At 38.0% G+C, this 23088-nt stretch overlaps 1 protein-coding gene across 8 annotated transcripts in view; it reads left to right on the top strand.

Moving 5' to 3' along the window:
• The first annotated feature begins 3619 nt into the window (after nucleotides 1-3619).
• ATF2 (activating transcription factor 2) overlaps nucleotides 3620-23088 on the top strand; it is a 42369-nt gene continuing 22900 nt past the window's right edge. The window contains exons 1-10 of one of the 8 annotated variants that reach the window (XM_030454214.1): nucleotides 3620-3715; nucleotides 7487-7520; nucleotides 13213-13281; nucleotides 13926-13995; nucleotides 16158-16254; nucleotides 17686-17804; nucleotides 19749-19877; nucleotides 21866-22044; nucleotides 22371-22485; nucleotides 22664-22750. In XM_030454214.1, the coding sequence (XP_030310074.1) occupies nucleotides 13948-13995; nucleotides 16158-16254; nucleotides 17686-17804; nucleotides 19749-19877; nucleotides 21866-22044; nucleotides 22371-22485; nucleotides 22664-22750 (774 nt within the window). In that variant the 5' untranslated portion in view covers nucleotides 3620-3715; nucleotides 7487-7520; nucleotides 13213-13281; nucleotides 13926-13947. Of the gene's footprint in view, nucleotides 3970-4160; nucleotides 4259-7486; nucleotides 7521-13212; nucleotides 13282-13925; nucleotides 13996-16157; nucleotides 16255-17685; nucleotides 17805-19748; nucleotides 19878-21865; nucleotides 22045-22370; nucleotides 22486-22663; nucleotides 22751-23088 lie in introns of those variants that run through there. The other 7 variants (XM_030454213.1, XM_030454220.1, XM_030454215.1 and 4 more) reach the window with 7 other exon arrangements.

Here is a 23088-nt window from a genome sequence, read left to right as displayed (position 1 = left end):
TCTACTTTTTTCTGAGCAGTGTCCTGGCTAAACTAAACTAATGACTGGTTTAGATTCGTCCAGGGCATTTAGTGGTGGCACATTGATATTACACATTTAACTCCATTCTTGGTATCATATAATTAAAAGGAAGAACTTCAGGACCCTAATTTTAAGTCAGGCTTGTGTTATCTCCCCAGTTCTTTCAGGAGCAGTAGGATCAAACCATTTTTGGTAAAACCTATCTGCACTATCAAAGTCTGCCTCACAGTATCTGTCTTTTAACAATCTAAGTACATTTATGTTCTACACTTAGAGCAATATACTCTGCTCCTATATAGTAATCTGAGGAGGGGTTAATAGCATCTCAGACTTCATTCAGAATAATAAAGATTCAGTCAACAGAAGAAGCTGAACTGTGGAAGAAGGTGAGCAGGTGTGGTACAGGCTGTTGTCTTGCTGTTAAAAGGCTACTGAATTAAATCTAGGAAACTACCTACTCTAAACTGCCTATCCCTAGGGAAATGGAGAAATTACTAGTGTTTCTCAGATCTGTATAAGGTGCAGGTAAGGCTTCACTTTTCATCTGAATTCAGTTTCTCTTCACGTAGTCTAAATTTGACCTAGCATGAAAAGCTGCTTTCCCTGCATGTTGTTAGATAAAGTTCTCAAAAAGATTAAAAGTCATCATGGAAATCCTTACCTATGTCTGAGGTTTAAAAGTGTAGGTTATGCAGCATCGTAAAATATTAATCCCTAGCACAGCATGGGATATGGCTAGGCCTGGAAGTGGGTTTTTTAGGGGGTGAGGGAGGAGTGGAAGTAAAACACATTGCAGCCATCTTCCACGTGGTCTGTGTCCACACTGGCTTTTTTTTTTACTGAATGTACTTACCCATTCATTAAAGTGACTTTGTCACAGAGCTGACATACAGTGCATTTGCCCTGGTTGAAAAGCAGATATACTAAAGTTTATCACATAATATGGGCCAAAGCCAAGCTTTGTAGTGCTGTTCTGGTGGGTCATGGACTTCGTTCCTTCAATGCTGCAAAGATCTGTGCAGGCATCTGAGGTGGCAATCCATGTTTCCTAATATCAATGGACTAGTTAGTGAACTAGCTTAATTCATGCCTCAGATTTGTATTCCACTGGAATTTGGCTCAATAAGAATCTTCAAACTTGCCTTGGTCTAGTCCAGCTCTCAGTAATACTTATTTAATTATAAAATGGTTCTGCTTGAGTTCCAATTGTGTGTTTGATGTAGAGAGATGTCTGGCTAAGCTACTGCTCCATAGGCTCAATAGGAAAGTTGCTTGATTCACCATGACCTATTTGAATCAGCTGTGAATGATGATTTCTTGATTTTACAGACCATCTTTTCCCACGTGGTTCACATCCTGTCAACATGTGCCCTTTTTCTGCCATGTCAGAAGGGCAGCAGACATCTCAGATGCCCCTGTGTGTATATATGTAAAGCCTGTCTGTTTTAGTAGTAGCATCTCCCATGTTTGTAACTTTTTGGCTCACTCTTAGACTGGTGAACGTGGGCTAAACCTAAGCAAAATTGCTATTAGCTATGTCAGCCTTGAAAGAATGGGATCTCTGTGTTACAGATAAAGATTAATCAAGGTCTTTGAAAGCATGGCAACAAACCTTCATGGAGGGGATTATCCACCTAATAAGTAATAAGGGGCTTATGAGCAATGAACAGATTTTCACATCTGAACAATCACAGGGCACGTTGATGTCCTTGCTGTTTTCACTGCTCTTGAAAAAGCAGCTCAGTGGCAGTGGTTACTTGAGCACTTCAACAGCACAGCCAATTTGAGTGGTTTTACAAAAAATTATCTGTTTCCCTAAAATGCCCACAAAAGAAATAACCATTGTTATGTAAGACAGAAAACATTTGGGATTTTTAAAAATAATTATTTGCAGTGATTGGGTAGCAGCAAGCTATCAGTATAAATAAGACTACATTAAAAAAATCTTTTTTGTAGGTCAGAGATGCCTGATACAAATTTCTATGAGGTGATACTCTCAGCTGCACTTTCCTGAAAACCTATGGCTGTTTTTTTTCTGATGTGGACTGCGCTGACCTTAGAGACTGTCAGCTCTGGATGATTAGTGATGTAGATTGTCCAGATCCAGAAATAGTGTTCATATTTCAGTGCTGAAGATGGAGCCAGCTGGAGCAGAGATCTTCATTGTTGCTGAGTATCTACTCTGCTGGCTGTTCCAGTAGCTCCAGCTTGCCACCTGTGATAGTGATGTATACAACAGGGTTACCCTACCTTATAAGGAAGGAATGCTTATGTTGCTAATAATGTTCTTAAATTATTGCTGCAGGTAAAAGTGATTCAGCCTTTCCATCCTGCTGCTTTCCCTCTGTTCATGTTTCTTGCACAAATTTCAGCCTGAGGAAAGGCAGAGAACTTAAACTTCAGCTCTTTATCTGGGACTGATGCTGCGATGTGATGGTAGATCTAAAAGTGCTGAACAATACTTGTTCCAATACAGCTTAGTTGTTGCATAAAAAAGGAACCAAGATCTTTGTTCTTCTGTTTACTATCTCGCATTTGAGCCCTTCATAAAATGGTTACAGTAAAGCATAATTGCACCTCTAAGTGAACTACTTCAGTACAGTGGTTTTATCCCACCTTACATCAAAGAACTTTGTGAAGTGCCCACCAAACAATTTACAAGAAATTGCATAGACTGTATCTCCTTTTGCAAGTTCAGAGAAACTTGGATGTAATATAATTTGCTGGAACTAGTACTTTATTTTTAGAAGTGGGTTTTGTTTTTTGTTATTCAGTCTTGTATGCTCAAATAAGTCTTGGAACAAGGCAGTCTGATACACAGACACAGAATTAAAACCCCACAGGTGTGGTTCAGAGCACATACAAGGTAAGCTGTTGCCATACATAATTATGGTATTTTTATAAATTAATCCAAAATGCTTCTAAGTTCCTCCAGTGTAAATTTTATGTGATTCCTTGTACAGTACTGCAGCATTTGTGACACAAGGTTAGGTAAGGTGAAGGTCTAGTGCAAGTATAATTTCAGGGATGCACCCAGTTTTTGCCATGAGGTGCGGTGGACAGAGAGGGGGAAGCCAAAGGCATGAATACACACAGCCCGTGCAGCCTTTCGGAGGACTGAGATGTGACAAGCACATCCAGTGCTGTCACTGAGCAAAGCCTTGCAGTGGTTTGGTCTCTACCCGAGTTCTGCTGCCTTCCGGAGCAGCAGCTGCCCGCCCTCCTTCGGAAGTGTCAGCAGAGGAGGGGGCTCATCTCCGAGCCTGCCCGCCCAGCTCCATCACCCGCAGCTTCACCCAACGCGCTGGGCTGCTCACGGACAGCGTTTGCCTGGCTCTGGCGGCAGGTGTGTTGTCCACGTGCGGTCCCTGGCGGGAGCTGGCGGGGGGCTGGGCACCGGTGCAGGGCAGGCAGCGAAGCCGCTCTCCGCCCGAGAGCCGCGGATCTGCCGCCGGTGCCCGGCGCTGGGGGAGCGGCACCCCGAGGCGCCCCCCCCACTGCCCCTGCCCCGCCCTGCCAGCGGCCCCACCCGTCGCGCGCCCCGCCCCCCCTCGCGGGCAGCGCCCAATCAGCGCCGCGGTGACGCCCCCGCCCCGCCCGCCGCTCGCGGAGATGTCAGCGCAGCTATCGCGAGAAGTGACGGAAGCCTGTGGGGGACCCGGCTTTTAATGTGTGGTTCGGCCCGCGTTCCCGGGTGAGTTTGTAAACACCGGCGCGGCCCGGCCCGGCGGCGGCTCCTCCCTCCGCGCTGCGGCGGCGCCCGAGGGTGGAGGGGCGGGAGCGGCCCCGTTCGGCAGTAGGCGGGAGATACCCGGGAGGCAGTAACATGGCGCCGCCGCTCCTCTCCACGGCAGCCCCCTCCCCCACCACGGCCTGCGGCTCCCGCCGCCCCTAGAGCCGGGGCGGGGCGGCCCGGTCGGCGCCGCGGAGACCGTTACCCGCCCGGAGGTAGGGGTCCCTGCCGGCGCCCGAGGAAGCGGGGCGGGGAGGCGAGCGGGAGAATGGGGCCGCAGCTGCCGGGAAGCGGGCCGCCTTGCGGGGCATCGCCGGTACCGGCACGGGCCCGGCCCGCCGCGGGGGCGGACGGTGAAAACGAGGGGGAGGGTGAGAGGAAGCGGGCGGCCAGGCTCAGCCTTTCCGCCTCAGCTCTGTCCTGCGGAGGCCTCTCCCTGCATCCATCTTCTGCTCTGAAGATCCTGGTCCGCGCCCGGAGCTGGTGCGGAGGGTGCCGAGAGGGGTACGGAGCGGGAGGGGGGAGGGTCGGAGCAGCTTTCCTGCACCAGAGGGAGGTGTGGGTCTGGCTGGGATCTGGGCATGGACGTGGGGCCTGCGGGAGCAGTTGCTCGTTGACTTGGTGCGTTATTGTGTATTGTGCCTCAAATTGTTTTAATAAAAGGGCTTTGAAGCTTTCACGTTAAAAAAACACATCACAGACCCTCAAGTAACGATGGCTGCTAGATGTTTTTTAGGCCCAAATGTTTTATGCCAGAATGCATCTTGATGTTTAGTGCTAGGGGATGTGTTTTCTGCCATGTTGCTTTTGCAGTCTTAATCATTCTGCAGTCTTTTTGCATCCCTGTTCTTGGAGTGAGATCCATGAGTATGTTTCTGTGTCCTGTCCGTGCACTCAGTGTCCCTCATTTGCTTTTTATTATGTTGCTTCCTACCAGCCATGTTTATATTCAGACACTGTCACCTGTTTCCTTGCACTAGAATGAGAAATTCTAACAAAGCTGGAAATTCTGAATCATCTGGTGCTTTCCAAATAGTAACCCTGAGTATGACCAAAGTGTACTTTCTCACCTACCTTTTAAAATTAGGGCTTTTTTGTTTTATACCTTGTCTTATCGTTCTTATGACAGTGAATGTCATGTCCCAAGCTCATGCTAAGTGTAAAGCTAGAGTTAATGGAAACAAAAGTTCCTGAGGTTAAGGTCATAATACTGCTAGGTCTCTGCTAGATGCTGAACTCACCACCAGCTGATAGAATGAGGAGAACCCTTCCTTGAGGTTGTGCTCTTCTGTAAGTGTCCAGTTGTTGTTTATTCAGTCTTCCCCAGAAACATGTGAAGGTCTATTAGTGGACATGCAGTTGCAGACATAATTTCAGAGAGACAAACTGTGGTCAAGTTAGGCATCACTTGAACTCTCTTAGTGTTTATAGTTCTGCATTCCAGAGTTAAAATTGGAAAGTTGTCATTTAAATGCAAAAACTAACTTTGTTAGGGGCTGCTCGTAATACATTGCATCAAAAGAAATGCGAAATAATAATATAAAGAAAACCTTAATGTATACATGGAGTGAAGCAGCATGTTTTTTAAATTCATTACAGGTTTATGTTTTAATACTGATATTGCATAATATTGCAATAATTGCTTAATCAACTAGTTGAGCCCTCTTTCTCCTTCATTATGTAGTTGATATTTCTGTCTCAAGTTGAATTCTAGAAATACAAACATCTTTGTGTATTTTTCCAGAAACTTCTAGACTCTGCAGCATCTAATACAAGGTGCATTCAGGTCTTAAATTTAATCGTGCATAACTTTATAAACAATATTGTTTTTCACGCTACTTTTGTTTTGTGGCAGAGGACTATCTGAAATATGGTATTCTTTTGAATGTTGTTTACATAATTTTTGAGGTGTTTCTGTCACCTAGAATTCCTTTTCTATCATCAGCCATTTTTTTTTTCCACTATTGATTAGTTTAAACTTACAAATGCATGTTTATCTCTCTGAGGACTTACTAACTTTGAAAGTTTGTGTGTTATTTCTAGGCTCAACTTTTTTTTATCTATTTCTTAAAATAATCTTGAATTCATGTATAAAAATAATCCATTCATCATTTTCAAAGAAGCAGATATAATTCAATACTGTTCACTTCTCTGTTGGAATAATTAATAGATTTCAAGTTATCATTGTCCTCCTGCATAACTTAACTACATTTGTTACAAATCAATAATGTGCACTCTCAGGAGGCATTGTATATAGTTAGTGATAGAAATATGAGTCAATATTTAAGAATTATGCAATCAATATTTTTTTCTAGTTTATGCTGTACTGGTTCCAGCTTTGTTCTGTCAGTTTCAGTTCACCCTGAGAACTTGTCCGGTAGCTACAGTTCAGATAGGAGCTTTTCTTCAGTAAATTATTAAGTAAATATTATTCAGTAATTATTATTCAGTAAATTATTCAGTAAGCAATATAGTATGCTTACCTTTTTAGGTGAATGCCAGTGGTCATTTATATTATTGCTAAAGGAAAAAAAGGTCATACTGTTTTAATGAGCATTTGGAATCTTGCAGTGGGTTATTTATGATACATTTTAATTTTTTTAACTTAAATTCTTAATTATGGTATTCAGTTCAGGGATACAATCTGTGAAAATGCAAAAATTAATTAAATTTTTGCTTTTTTTTTTTTTTATTTGTTGCAAGCAACGTAACAAAGTGAGAGTGGATTTCTTACACTTGTTAGATTGGTGGACAAAATTAAGACATTCAGACCTAGATAATTGATCTGGGAAAGGCAAGTCCTGGTATCTCTGTAATCAGATTGTGAAAAGATCAGTGGAATATTAAACTGTTTTTATTTCTACTCTGAGATTCCTTGGCCTTTCACTTATCTACAAGAGGTGCATTCACACAGCGTGAATTTCCAGTAAGTCAAAGATAGATCAAGGCACCTCTGAAAAATAGTGTTAGGCCTAAGGACTTTTCTTTATTCCACTTATGTTTTTCCTTTACCAGAAATGCACCTTCATGTGGAAAAAACCTGCTCCTTCAGCAAAGCTGAAGTAACTTAATTGCTTGGTTTCTCAAGGTGTGACCAGCTGGCTAACTGGCTGTCTTGTTCTTATCTAAACTTGTTAAGTCTTTGCATCTTTTTCCTCTTACCCAGATGCTACTCCCTTTATTTATAGAATCTTAGATAGATGGAGGAAGGTATGGAATTAACTTTAGACATCAATTACAAGCAATTAACTAAAAAGATCAGGAAAAAACAGACAGTGTTTTACTTTTTCACAGAAAAATCTGAGAATTATGAAGCAGACATTACATTCTTCCTTTTTCTTCCACCTAACTCTGAAACAGAACATGTGTGTTCTAGTAAATAGCACAACCACTCAGTTAAGCAGTGAATTGTGAAGAGGGAGCTCCCATTTTCCTGTTCACCAGTTTTGAGATTTACAGCCTTTAAATACTCTGTACTATGGTTTATAGTTTTCTTGAATAATCTACTGAGGTACTTTCTCTTGATCCCACTCTCTTTATAAGCATAAAAATGGTTTTATTTTTCAAATTTTTCTCCTCCATTCTCGTAATAATTAAGTTTTAATTTTGGAGGATGCTAAATCCTATGGCATTACACAAATAGAGTAAATCAAAACACTTTTGAAATTGGACTTTAATGGTCAAGTATTAATTACACTATTTTTACTTCACCTTTCTTCTTTTGTTTTATAGGAAACTGAAAAAATAGCTGTTCCCGTTCCTCCAGGTAAGTGGATTTTGTCCTTTAGTTTGCAAGTGTTGTTTTCATTTATTTATGCTACTTCTTAGGTAGTGGTATATTCTACATTCTAACTTCTGACTTTTCATGAAAACAAAACTTGAGAGTCTGCCTCTATAGAAAATTGGAGAAATAAAGATAGGTTTAAATGTGAGAGGTGATTAAAATTTATTCTGTGCAATATTGTATCTAAGTGCTGAAAGAATAAGTGTTGTTGTGTTCACTTTGATTTGCTTTGATTCGTTTGGTTGTATGAGAGCCATCTCTCTTTATTTTGAAGTGTTTTAATTTGTAAGATTCATTTAAAAATTTTTTTTCCTCATATAAGGAGGTCTATCAAAACTATTGGATGGAGTGAAGAAAAACACTAAATTCATCTCCTCAAGTGACCATTAAGACAATGTTGTTATTTGCTGTTGCAAATATGTTTAGTCCATTTGGCCTTACTTTGAAAAGTTATGCACTTCAAGTAAAATTCTTAGAATTGATAAAGACCTGAAAATGTTGGCCTTTCCCGTTTATGCATCAGCTTCCTATTGTAAAATGAAGCCTTACAGTAAAATCTTAAAAATGGTATGCTACCTAAAGCAATTAGGCACTATGATAAGACCTCCAGAAAAACTTACTAAGAGTTAATAATTCTGTATACAGGAAGGGTTTGTGCCTTGCAGTAAAAAGGGGCATAATCCCAGATCAAATGTAAAGAATAAAAGGAAATGTTGAATAGGCACGATGGATCTTAAGGAAATGCAAACATCCGGAGGAAAATACATCACTGATAGTGGAACTTCAGCACTTGGTAATGTACTGCCCCAGGAGAGGCTTGATGCTGATGTGCTACTATAATTCTGATCTGTCTCAATGTCCTAATACAGTTTTTTTTTTCCAACTTTCTCTTTTTTTTTCAAACCAGAATATACAGCTGTGTCTTGAGTCAGAGCCACTGACTCAAGTGGTCCGTCTAGCAGCAAAACTTGGGTTTGCATTGCTTGTAAACAGCAGTAGATCAGGGAGCTGCTGTAGCTGCCAGACTGTCCAGGCTGGTGGGGTGAGACATTTGTGAGAATGTGCATCTCTTTTGCTTGCTGGCCATTAGAGGCATGTTGAAATTGAAAACTTTAGGGTTTTGTTTGTTTGGGGTTTTGTTTGTTGTTACTTTGTATATAGTTGTCTCTCATTTCTGTGTTCAGTTCAGGCTGTTTTTCATCCATGGTGTTTGTGTCAGCCCTGAGGTAAGGAAGGCAGTCTCTGTGTTGCTGCAGTGCTTAGAATAAGTAATTACAGGGTAAAACTGCACAGCCCATGAGCAGTTAGTGCTTAGTAGAGATCTTTTGGCACACAGCATATTTTTTAAAGGCAAAGTGTTCAAAAGCTACAATTCTGACGAATCTTTCCTAGATGTCTGTAAAGAATTATTTCTTTCTCAGCAAATTTGGAAAACTGTTTATATTTTAAGCAGTTATTTAATTGTCTAAAACAAAAAAAAAATCAAGTGAGTTGTCAGTTGTGTTTTGCATGCTCTGTATGTAGGGAATGAAGAGAAAACAGAAGAACTTTTGCCAGTAAACTAAGCCAACAAGACATTGCATAAGTCAGTGTACGATTCTGTTCTTTTACAGATTGTCTACAAGAAGGCATTTTAGAAGCAAGTCTCAGAGTATGTAGTGATAGTGCCCAGAAAGTGTACCAAAGATGTTTAATTAAAATCTTACAAATATACACAAATTATTGTTGAAGCTATTTTTGTAGTGCATTTAGATAAACATTAGTGTGATGTTTATAGAAACACCTTTCTTTTTTAAATAAGCACACCATCCTAAACACTAGCAAATTTCTTGCAAACTTTTCTATGTAAATATTTTAAGTATGTATATATACTTATTTGTATATTTTACAGTACTATTTACTTTCTGTAAGTGAGGAAAGAGGCTTATGACATTTAAATAAGAGTGATGTGAAAGTATTTTACTTTTGCATTGAAAGTCTGCAGCAAACAAACAAAAAAATGAGATTACTTTCTGATTTCAGTACAAAAGTTGGTTACACTGCCAAGACTGTTTCATGGTTTTCCCATGTTCAGCTCTGATCCTATTTCTCAGTGTAATTCAAAAGAATTCTCTGCATGGGTTTCTTTAAGCTATTAAATGCTGGAAGGCTTACAGAAGAGGGTTGCAGATCAGTGGGCTGTATTCACTGAACTGTACATTTTATCTGAAGAAATAAGTAATGGTAGAATTTCTCATTCAGATTGGATTTCCTCAGGGCCCATCTTTTTCTGTGGGACAAGGTGCTCGCTGTTGCCCAGTTAGGAGTCCAGGGGGGCTGCAATTAATGTCTAGTGACTGAACTAGCAGTTTACATACTTGAATTCTCATTTGGTAGGTGGGTAACATTTGTCAAGGTGTCATTTCAGTTGCTTTGTCGAATATCAAGGAAAGAGTATTTTCTAAATTCTTTGCTACTGTGATGTTCTCTTCCAAAGCAGTCAATCACCAGTAACCTTTTGAAGTCAGTGGCAATCACAGATTCTCTGAAAATTTGCCTTCTGTGTTTTAGTCTTGTTACTCATGTCAGGCAACAATCTAGAAGGAAAAGAGGAGGCAAAGAATGGAATTTGTTTTCCTCGGTAGCAACTGGGAAAAGCAGTTAAGTCTTCTAAAGCTGTCAGAACATTACCCAAATTTGGATTGTCTTTTGCCATTGTTCATCTCTGTTTTTAACTATGATGTCCTAATGCCATGCTTCAAGTCTGAGTTATGTTGGATTGCTTAGGATTTCTTCCACTCAAGTTTCGAGTACCTCCAAGGCTGAAGATTCCACAGCCCCACTGGGCAACCTGTTCCACAGTAGCTGCCCTCACTGTGTAATTTTGGGTTTTGTTTCTTTTTTTCTTCTCCCCTTATACTACCTCATTAACTTTTTTGGTATGACTTGTTAATGTTGCTTCTCATCCTTTAGTTATACACCACCCAGAGTGTGGATCTGTCTTCTAAATACCAATACCTCGGGCAGTGTAAGACAGCAAGTAGATCGTTCCTTAGCCTTCCTTCTCCATACTGAGCAAACTTTGCTTTCTGATTTCCCTCTTGTTTTAATAGTCCAGCCTCTTAACTATTTTGGTGGGGCCCCTGCTGGTTTCCCTCCAGTCTGTCATCTGTCTTGAGAATCAAAACTGGACAGAGCACTCCAGCTGCAGCCTCTTGAGTGCCATATAAAGGAGAATTACCATTTCCCTTCCTCTGGTTCCTGTGCTCTGGCTAATTCAGCCCAGTAGGCTTTTAGCTTTCAGTGCTGCAAGTGACATGATGCTGCATCATGTTCAGTTTGCTGTCCACCAGGAGTTAAAAGTTCTGCCTCAAAGCTGCTTGACAGGCAGTTGGCCCTCAGCCTGCTGTGCTGCATGGAATTTATGGGTTAGAGGTGCAAGTTTTGCATTCATCTTTGTAATAGGTAAATGTGATCCTTACTAATTTGGCTACACTTAACAAATGTGAGCCCTTCATTTTCCCATCCTGCCAGATCCTGTTTCTGTTTAGATTTATAATGTTTGAGGTCTTGCTGGAATGCATGAGTGAATTTCTTTTCTCTTTTAAGTGCAAAAAGTTTAGTGCTTCAAGATACATTGTTTTTTTTTCCTCAGATGTTAGCTGGAATCCCTTTATGAGGCATTACCTCACAACATTCCTTGTGGCCTGCAGTCAAATAATATTACAAAGATCAGGAAATGAATTTATCTCCAACTTATTTTCCAGTAAGTTTGCTAGGACAACATCTTTTTAATTTTTTTCTTTCCACAAAGATTGATTCTTATTTTATCAATCAGGCATTAAATAACCACAGACTTCACAAACCAAAACATGGAACCTACTAATGATTCATATACAGATACATGCTTTGGTACTATTCCTTTAAAAAGGAACATGAGCAGACTTGAGAAGTTGTACAGCTTAAGACCAAAGAAAAAGAGTAGCTGTGGAGAGAGTATATTTTATGGCTGATACTATGCACTTGTCCAAGACTGATAAGCTATAGGAACAGAGTGAAAAAAATAACCTACATACATGCATTTCAGTTAATCAAAATCATCATCCTTTGGATAAAAATCAATTTTTTTCTTACACCTTCAGGCATTTCTGATAGAGATTTAACTCTTTTCATAATGTTTATCTGTATGTGTGTACTGTAGCCATGTATAACTGTGCCTCATGATCAAGATTTAACAAAGCAATTTCCTTTTGGATTCAAAGGAGACTGATTTTTTTAGTTTTGAATCTGCATTTAACAAAATATGACTTGCATAGCTGAACAAGAATAATAAACTCATGGGGATAGTTTTTAAGTGTCTGTTAAAGTTCCAGATAATACAAAGCTTCATTGGTAAGGGCCTTTATTTTTTATCCTTAAGCCTTAGTTGTGAATATTCAAACTTGTCCATAGCTTTGTTAGTACTCTTTATTGGTGACAGTTTGAACAGTTCAAGAAATATTTCATCCCTTTGGAAACTTGAGACAGGTTATGAACTCTGCAAAGAACAGTGAAACAATCTCCTGCTCTGATTTGCTTTGGCATCCTTTCTTTGGGACATAAATGTTTCTCTGAATTGTCAGTGCCAAAGACTCTAAAGTTTCTGGCAGCCATTCATTTCTTCTTGGCTTGTAATCTCAGCTCAGTATTCTCATCCTGTTGAATGTATGTATTTAGAAGTGATAATTTGGAATCTCCTCCACTCCGTGTTTTACTTCTTTGCTACTCTTGCCCGTAACCAAGACACTGGGATCTTCTCCTTGTAGTAACATCCAGAAAGTCTATGCAGGCAAAAGGATCGGTCACCATGTCCCCTATACTTCTCTGAGTTACTAAGTCTTAAATTATTTGCTTACACTTACTTCATCTGGCTTGTGTCTAGTGCTAAATGATGTACCAGAAGTACACATTCTTAGCACGGTTAGACAGTTTTGGAAACCTTGCAACTTTTCATGATCATCCTGTTGGGGAGAGAGGGATTTACTCTGTTCATGATCTTTAATTGTGAAGACATCTTAATTCATCTTGATTTGCTTCATCAAGCCAAGCAGTGTTCTGAACTAGCATTGTTAGATCTCCATACAAATACCTGTATTGAAAGACGAATGCATTTCCTCCAGAGCAAAGCCACAGATTGGTTGAGAGTGCTTGTAGTTTGGTGGCTACTTGGCTAATTTGGTACATTGATTCCAACCCCACCTTAGTACTTGACCTTAAAATGAGGTAACTTTGGTTACTTATCACTACTGGATTTAATGATGTGACAACAATATTTTTATTTTATATGTTCTGTGTACCAGAACTTTATTATTTTTTGTCATTGATGACACAGCATCCACTTACTTGTTTTATGCATTGTCCAGCACAGGTTGGCTCAGTCCCTTCTATGTCCCTTTTTCTTTTCCTGAAGTGAACTGATGCATTCTACCTTGCAGTGTTTTTTCTGTGCCTGTAGTATGAGAGAACAGAAGCATCTCTTTCTGTGTAGAAGGCAGATATTTAGAGGATAATTAGCGAATATATTGAAGTAAAACCTTTTTTTGAAAAACTGTTGTTTCATGGGTGAATAGTGGGCATTACATGGTTTATCTTTACAAAGTCATGTATCATGGCATGTTTAACATGCGTAGTAAGTTATATTTTCTTTCAATTACAGTTCATTGCCATGAAAAGGAGGATATGATAGTTTGCCCTATGAAACAGGTTTATATGTGAAATCTGACAGGTATGTTTACTTGTATGGTAAGTATATAAAACAGTACAAAATATAATTAATAAATTTTACTTAATTCTTAAATACTTTGGCCTGTTGGAAATTCAGTTGTATAGCTGAAACATTACAGAAATACTTGTTTTTGTAGTTAAATTTGTAAGTTTACAAAAAGGGCAGTCTGCTAACTTCTCTTTGAAGGTGAGCTTTCTAGATTATGAAAAGACTAAGGAATCAACACTTTTTCTCATCTGTTGGCATTGTATCCTTGACTGCTGGAGATTGTCTGCTGCTTTGATGTTTTTTTGTTTTTGTTTTTAATTGTGGGGATTAGATCATTATTACCATCTACTTCTATTTCAGTAAAAATTTGTCTTACTATCTTTTTAGATACTTTTTGCTACTAGTCAAGTTATGTATGAATACTGGCCTTTCCAATTGAAATGTATGTTCAAAACCTACTCTGCAGTAGGTTTAGTTTACCTCTCTGACAGAGCTTGGAATCCAGACTCTACTTGAATCTGGGGTATTTCAATTCCTAGTGTAGCCACAAGGCAGAAATTCTTTCCTATGAAATAGTGAAATAGCTTGTGGATGTTGATGTACTGCTAATTTGTTGCAGTTTTTGTAAAATTTGTTCTGTTCTCATTTTAATATAGGTAGCACAACGACCTGTGGAATATGAGTGATGACAAACCCTTTTTATGCACTGCCCCTGGATGTGGCCAGGTAATGGTCTGACTTGAAGTTATTAACATTGATCAATAAAAGCAAAACACTGAAATACATCTCTAGTTATTGAAGAAAAATGGATTTATGAAAAATATCAGGAAGTACCTATCTTTTGAGGAAAAGAAGGTGACATCATGGATTTCTAGTATTTTGTGTGTTTATTCAGAAAATGCTATCCATACAGTAAAAAAAACCCACAACTAATTACCATTTTTGAGCTGAAGACAATTTCATTTCCTCGCTTTATTTGCATTCATTGAAACAATAAATTAAGAACCATCCTAATTTTGTACTGTTAACCTCTATTGCCATTGGCATTAGAAGTTACAGAGCTGAATGTGAGCCAAAAAGTAAAAATACTATTGAGTGTTTCAGCAGATGTTTGTTTAAAAGGAAGCTTTATAGTAATTTATAGTAATTATTTATAGTAATCTAAAAAATAAATGAATTTGCATTATCTCCTACATGAAATGGACACCCTTCCATCTTTTTTTATAATAGAATTATTGTCTAAAACAAGCTTATTTTTTTCATTATATTAGTGCAATTGTATTTATTTGGATTTTGAGTTTAAAATATTTTGATTTTTATTCTGTAAACATAGTTTTATTATTAGTGGTAGCATTGATGTTGTGTTGTATGTAAAGCAGGAAAGGATCAAGATTTCTTACTATGTCTAATATGTTTAGAGACATCAAAATAACAGGACTGCCTTCTCCTTAGCAACATTTGTCCCCATCCTGTTTAAATCTTGATGTAAGCTCTGTCAGAAGTGATTTGGCAACTCAGTCTCTTAGAAGATGCATCATGGTGCTACAGCAATCTTTGATACCTGAGAAATTCATGTTCCTGAAAATGGGCAAGGCTTTTCCAGTTGCCAGTTCATACTATAGAATAGACTGGGAGTCAGGATCTGGAGATCCTGTTCCCTCTGAAGGAGCCTCTCTGTCCCACAGTGGGGATAGAGTGATGTGCTCAGGTGTCTTAGTGTGGCTGAACACTGAGGTGTCTGGCTGTTCTGTATCTAGAGAATAAGGCACTGGAGCTATGGAGAGCTGCACGTTTGGAACCCTTGGCAACGGAGTTCTAACAAAAAAAGTGCCTGGTCTATATCAGCCTGTCTTTCAGTGATCCTGCATTTTTAATTTCCCCCTCAGGTGCACACATGTTCTTTCTCACAGAAGTATTCTGGATGACTGTACTCTGAGGTTAACTAAGCTTTCTGTATTGTTTTCTGAGACACGACACTTGGTGTGTATACACTACAAAGTAGATCCATATTCACTTCAATTATTGAGGAATAGTCAGAGACACAATTTGAGACTCAAGTGTTCACAAAGAAAAGTAAGAATCTGAATGTTTTGTAACATATGTTCTTTCTGGCAAAGCTGCATCTAGGAAAACATTTTCTTAGATTATCTCAGTTAAAATACTAACTTTACCCACAAGTACAGATGCATAGCAAATTTCAAGTTAGTGAAAATAAGAGTGTCTAATTTACATTATCTAGTTTGTCTGTTTTACTGTTTATGGAATGTACCCCGGTTCTGTGTGGAAGTATGCACAAAACTAGCATAATTCTGAAAAATTAAGAGACCTTAAAAGTGCTGATAAGTTTAGTTCATTCACAGCTTTTCAGTTGTTCCACTGTTTCCTGTTCTGTCTGCCTCTTATTTTATATAGTAAATGGCCGGGGGCAGAATTGTATACTTCATTTCATTTTTACACTATTAAATATTGTGAAGCCTGTGTTTAACAGATAAATTCTTATCCTTGTGATAGTACAGACAATAGAGAAATCATATTGTGGTAATCAGTTACTCAACATTATCAAGATCCCCTAGTATAGCAAATGGCTGTTAATAGTTAATGAAGTCTGCAATACTATGAAATTTTATCTGGGACTTTAGGTAAATGCAGGTACTTACACTACCATTTTGCTGGTATCATCTCTGTTTAGTTACTACAAGCATCATTTGAGTTCACAGTATTTCTACTTGGAACTGTTAAGGAAGGGACAAGATGTATCTCCCTAAGAGGGTTGTCTGTTAACATAGTAAAGAAAGTTTTAAGTGTTGCAAAAAATTCATTTCTGTAGATATGCATTTACCTTGTTTACACTGAAAATTACAACTGTTTCTTAAAACTTTCTACTGCAGCGTTTTACCAATGAGGATCATTTGGCTGTCCATAAACATAAACATGAGATGACACTGAAATTTGGCCCGGCTCGTAATGACAGTGTCATTGTGGCTGGTTAGTATAAACTTTTATAACTAGTTCATTCACTCTTCTACTGGAATGGGCATACATTTCATGTATTTTGCGTGCATAATGTGTAGACTTAACATTTGGAGAGCATGAAACATTTTCTTCACTGTAGTTTTCTGCAGTGTGTGCTTTTGTCAGAATTTGAAGCCAGTATTATCTCCATAAATAACTTTTTTTGAATCTGATATATAATCTAAATATTTTTCAGTTATCAATACTTCAGTAACCAATTACATTATGTTATAAACATCTAGGAAGAACACAATAATAAAGGCTGTGCCCAATGAGATCTGTAACTATTAAATTTATTAAAATTTATTAAATTTATTTTTATACTATAAATATTAAAGTTACTGAATGAAGATAGCACATGCTAATTAGTTTCAAGTTACAGTCAGACTGTTTTCTAAGGGATGGAACAGCCTAAATGAACTGCACAAAGGCTTTTCAGACATTTTCCAATTTTTTTTTCATTATAAGTGGCTAATTGTTTAAGACAAGCAGACAAAAAGACTCTTAAACCAACAGTGGTACATTTTAAAATTATTAATCTGGTCCTTAGTAGTTATACTCTAAGAAAGGGGACCTGGCAAATAATCGTATGTTTGAGAATCAAAGCATGGCAGTGTTCATCTCTGCAGCCTTATGCAAGTGCATCAGCTTTTAGTCCTGAACACCAGCTGGTTTGTAAGATGCATAAGGTGCCGCTTCACAGTGTTTGATATGCAGGTAACACTGTGGCAAATGTGGTTAATTTTTGACCTGATAATAACAGTGAAATAAGGGGAATTTACATACTACTGAAAACTTTAGAGAAAGACTTTTTTTTGAAACTGCTTCACTATTTCCCACAGTAGTCGCCCTGATATGAGAAGTCTTAAGATTCCAGCTTGACTATAGAGGTGTGGTAGGAGTCAGTAGGATCTTGTGTACAGCATCACACTGTGCTTCCTTTGAGCCATTCCACGCACTTGAGAGCAATCACTGCTGTTTTCACTACATGAGATAAAAGAAGCAAACTGCCCAGGAATTGTGCGCTTCCCTCTCTCTTTTTGAATTACAGACCTCATGTATGTGTTACCTCTATTTGAAAACAGAGCCTGCTTGCTCACTGAAGTGATCTGCTGGCGTAGCCTGGGCGTTTGGGAATAGCTCCCTCTGGTTGCTCTACACAGACCTAAGAAAAGCTGTGGTAGCCCCCGAGACAGAGTTTGCAAACGTTTGCTTGTCTCCAGCAGGTGGAGTTTGCCTTCTGCTTGGTCTCCCTGTAAGGCAGAAGGGAGCCTGCTTGCACAGCTTAGGAGAGATCTTAACATCGACTCTTTTCTGTATTCTTTTGTCATAAAAAATATGAGAAGTAGGTTCATAAATGGTATTTAAAATAAAATTGTGGGGGACTTATACATTTCATTTCAGATCAGACACCAACACCAACTCGATTCTTGAAGAACTGTGAAGAAGTGGGCTTATTCAATGAATTAGCAAGTCCTTTTGAAAATGAGTTTAAAAAGGCTTCTGAAGATGACATTAAGAAAGTATGTTCAAATTTTTTTTCTTCTCAGAGCTTCTACTTTTTTCATTTCTCCTTTTTTCCATTTAAAAATGCAAACTTTGGATTAGTATATTGTCTTCTTAACAATACCAACAATTATTTGCCAGCTGCTTATAAAAGTTGTATGGAGACAATACAAATGTGAGATGACTCTTCTGAAGATTCATTTACCTGCTTAATTTTACATAGTTAACATGGACAATGGGACACACTGACTTTGCCTGAATGCTTTTAAGTGTCTAGTCTATCTGCTCAAGTCAGTCATTAGCTTTGATTGAAGTTTTATTAGGCCCTGAATTAGCAAGAAAATAATTCTGAAAAATAATGAGTTTTGGCAGGAAGGAAACCATTGGCAAGAAAACAATGTGAGGGATTTGTGAGCACTGATTATTTTGATTAGTTTTAAAATACTGATGTTATTCTAAGAATCAGAAGAAGTATTATTTGGCTATAATTACATTCACTCTATGTTGAAGTCACTTCTGGCTAGAAATTATTGACCACAACCTAAAACCATACTTTTTAATGTTCAGATTGAAATATAAGAGAAATTAGGACTATATCTGTTTTGCAGCTTTGTGTTTTTATGAAGAACTTCCCATATATTTAAATATGGTTTCTTCTGTTTATCTTAGTACATCCTCATCATAAATGGTTAGGGACCCAAACATTTAAACACTACTGCAAAATATTTTGTATTGGGCTGACTCCCTGGTTAATTTCCATAGGCAGCAGTAAAAATAGATTTTTATACTCATGTATACAGATACAGGCTTTACAGAATCAAGTGTCTCAGGATTTTTGTTTCAGTGAAGATTTTAATAGGTACTTAATAGGATGGATTATTATTCATTCCTGACAAAGCCTCACCCTTGCTTTTTTACAATAGCTATAGCAAATCATGATTTTTAATTTTTTTTTTTAATCGCTGTATGTGAACTGTTCTTAAAACACTACATATGGTAATACTGATTCTGGATTTACTAATACCTCACTTTCTGAGTAATTCAGCTCTACCTTTAGTGCGAAATATTTTAGGCATTTTAACACAATTTCTTTAGTTTAATTTTCTAAGCTGCCTCTGTATAATGAGAAAAAACACAGTCCTGATGGATAAATATGTATAAAAAATCATGGCAAGAAGCAGAAAAAATTACCAGAATAACACTTTCTAGATTTTTGATAGTTTAGGTTTTTCTGTAATATATCATATTCAGATGTGGTATAGAAAGAGATTCTACTTCTAACACTCTTCCTTGCCCATTAGTAATATATTCCACAGGAAAACTAGGACTGAATTGAACAAAAAATAATATAGAAGAACATAGAGGATAAACATCTGGGGAAGTTTCTTTTGGATAGCAGACTAGACAGGAGTATAGACTGTCAAATACGTAGTATTGCTTTTAGTATTTTTGTAACTTAGTTTCTTTGTGGCATTTCATTTGTGTGGTGCTACACAACCTGCTTCTTCAATAATGTTTTTCTGCAATAAGTTTGAAATATGTTGTACACAGTAGCTTTCTTGACTTGGAAGTGTTGTTAGGATTTTGTGCTTTGTGGCATTTGATACAATAATTTAAAGAAGAATAATATCTTCTTTTAACTGTAATTTTTAAATGTAGCACAGTCCTTCCTCAGCTTTAATTTTCCTGTGACTCATGGGAAAGAAAAACTTTTAAGGATCTTATTAATTCTCAAGAAGACAGAACTTAGTGTGACAATGGTGTTGAAAGACAGAATTTTACTGAAGATTGGTATTTGTGCAGATGCAAATAGCCTTGACTGGTAATGCATGTACATTAAGATCTTCTAAACCTATCAGCATCTGTTATAAGACTGATATTTCTCTTTAGTACTTTACATTTTCTTGAATATTTTACATTTTTAGACATGGAGTAATTTTATTTTACACTCTTGCTCTTAGATGCCTCTAGATCTGTCTCCTCTTGCAACGCCAATTATAAGAAATAAAATTGAAGAACCTTCCGTTGTAGAGACAACTCATCAAGATAGTCCTTTACCTCATCCAGAGTCTACTACCAATGATGAAAAGGTCAGAACCTTTTAGAACTTTTTTTTTTTTTTTTAAACTTCTGATGATTTGAAAGTTTGTTGTACGTGGTGATTACCGTTTACCGCACGACTTAGCTGGTTGAAAGGAAAAGAGTTTTTGTTTGCTATATTCCTGTGGATACATACCTAATTGGTTAATATTTATGCTATGTTATAAAACACTACAGGGGTTCTTTATCCTATTTTATGCATCATCATTTATAAAAACAGAGAAGGTTCAGTTTCTTTGTTGTTTTTTTATGATTTTTTTTTTACATAATGTCAGTTTGAGACTCTTCATAGGTACTTTTCTATGTTTATCCTTTGTTTATCATAAATTTGTTTTTTATGATAAATATGTGCAGAGATGAATGGGCTGGCTTTTAAAGCTAAACACCAGGTAATTGTGTTTCAAATTTTACACTTTTTAGGCTATGACAGTATGTTTAAAAATGGTGACCTTGGGCATCTGCTTGCTTAGGTTTTACTTGAATACTCATAGAAAACAGATACATTGTCTGTCACTAGAAGATGTTGCAGTCAAATCACTTTTAGAACTATTGCTCTAGAGAAGAAATAAATTATTTGATAGTAATAATTACTTCAGTGTGTGACTTGAGGTGTTTTCATTGTGTGGCGTTCTCTTGGAGAACACAAAATGAAGCAAAATCAGTGAGATTAATTATTTCTATCCGCACTTCAATAAATCATAGAATCATGGAGTGGTTGAGGACTCCAGAACTGCACACAGTACTCCAGATGGAGGTCTCACGAGAGCTGAGTAGAGGGGGAGAATCATCTCCCTCAGTGGTCTGTCTGTGCTTTTTGATGCAGCCCAGGACCAGGTTGGCTTTCAGAGCTGCAGGCATACACAGATGGCTCAAGTTAAGCTTCTGGTCCACTACCACCCCCAAGTCCTTCTCCTCAGGGCTGTCCTCAATCTTTTCTCCACCCAACTTCTATTTGTGCATGGGATTGCCTTGACCCAGGTGCAAAGCCTTGGACTTAACCTTGTTGAACTTCTTGCAGTTTGCACAAGCCCGTTTCTCAAGCTGGACAAATTCCCTTTGGATGCCATCCCTTCCCTCCAGAGTGTTGACTTCACCACACAGTTTCGTGTTGGCAGCAAACTTGCTGAGGGGGCATTTGATTCCACTGTCTGTGTTGGTAACATAGACATTATATAGCACTGGTCTGAGTACTGACCCTTGAGGAACACCTCTCACATGTCTCCATTTGGACACTGAACCACTCATCACAACATTTGGATGTGACCATCCAGCCATGTAGTTCCTTATCCAACAATGGTCCATCCATCGAATCCATGTTGTTCCAGTTTAGAGATCAGAATGTTGTGCAGGACAGTGCTGAATGCTTTGCACATCTCCAGGTAGATGATGTCTGTTGCTCTGCACAGGTTCACCAAGGCTGTGACCCCATCATAGAAGGCTACCAGATTAATCAGGCAGGACTTGTAGAACTTAGTAGCACGCTAATTAAGACAAGTAAGGGGATAAAGGCTTTCAAAAATAGAGATGTTTTTGGTTTGCTTTTTACTGAACCATAAAACTTTTGGTTCTCTTGTTTGAATCTGGAACAATTATCTGAAACTGAAATGTACATAAGGACACAATAAAATGCTTTCCTTGTTCAGCGTGTTGGTAGACATGGTGATACCTATAGACCTGTGGGTTTCTTGGCAAAGGAAACTTAATACCTGATCAAAACTGAATTATAAGTAATAGTAGGCTTAGAATAAATCAAGCCAGGGTTTGTCATGCAATTACAATCACTGTCATCAAAATCATTTCACTTTGATTGTTCAAATGATTCATCCAGAGGAGCTTTTGACCTTCTTTGGAGGTCATTGTGTAATGTTGCCCAAATACTGATTTGTTCCATCGAACTGTGTTCATTTAGAAGTCATAATTAATGGCTTATAATTGAATTTTACAAACTGTTTAATCTTTTTTTTTTTTCCCTGCTCAGGAGGTGTCGCTACAGCAGACTGCACAGCCTACATCAACAATAGTTCGTCCAGCATCACTACAGGTTCCTAATGTACTGCTTACAAGTTCTGACTCAAGTGTTATTATTCAGCAGGCAATACCATCACCAACGTCTAGTACTGTTATTACCCAGGCTCCATCCTCTAACAGACCAATAGTGTAAGTTACATAAATTTTAGTAAAATGTTTTCTTATGGAATTTTATAATATATTTTGTCTTGTTTATTTTCAGATACTGTTTTTGCATTTAGTATACAAATTTGAGATGCTTTGGTGTAATGTGGTGCTTTATTACAAATGAAACATACAACTTTCACTACATGTGAAATATAATTCCATGTTCTCCACATCACTAAGTTCATATTTTTGACCTCCAAGTAAATATTACATTACAACTGTAAGCAAACAATCCAAATTAAAATAATGTGTAAACTTGTTCTTTTATCTGGATAAGTTTTCTTTTATATAGTTCATTCCTTTTTCAGTCCAGTTCCAGGTCCTTTTCCTCTGCTGTTACATCTTCCTAATGGACAAACCATGCCTGTTGCTATTCCTGCATCTATCACAAATTCTAATGTGCATGTCCCTGCTGCAGTTCCAGTAAGTAAGCATGATGCTATATTAATTTGAAAGTGGAGCAAATTTGCCTAAGTGCAGCATAGAACTTAGTTTTAAGCAGCTTGATAGCTGTTTTGGCTTCAGAGGGTAGTGCTGTCATATGCTCTCTATTATGATAACATACTCAGGTTTTCTTCATTTTTATACTTTATCTGGTCAGCTTGTTAGACCTGTCACCATGGTGCCTAGTATCCCAGGAATCCCAGGGCCTTCCTCCCCACAGCCAGTGCAGTCTGAGGCTAAATTGGTAAGTGAAAAACTCCATTATTCCTCAAGAAGAATAACTTGAGAAATTAATTAAATTCTATTACTTTTTTAAACAGCTTTAGGGTTCTTTTGTTAGTTTAAATTCTGCAAGTACAAAGTTGATAAAAACAGAAAAGTAACAACTGCATTTATTTTATACTTACTACAAACTACAGCCTGTGTTAGTTCTGTGGTTAATGGTCATTTTGATCCTGTTTCAGTCATTCTTATAAATGAATTCGATTTTTAACTGAACTTGTTCTTGCTCCTTGTATTGGAGGACAGGAAATGTTAGTTGGAAGAAAGACAAGATTAGTAGTGTGTTAACAGTGAAGCAGA

Source organism: Calypte anna, chromosome 7 (assembly GCF_003957555.1).
Source record: "Calypte anna isolate BGI_N300 chromosome 7, bCalAnn1_v1.p, whole genome shotgun sequence".
NCBI lineage: Eukaryota > Metazoa > Chordata > Aves > Apodiformes > Trochilidae > Calypte > Calypte anna.
The sequence above is the reverse complement of the archived record's forward strand: the minus strand, read 5'-3'. Positions and strand labels throughout refer to the sequence as shown.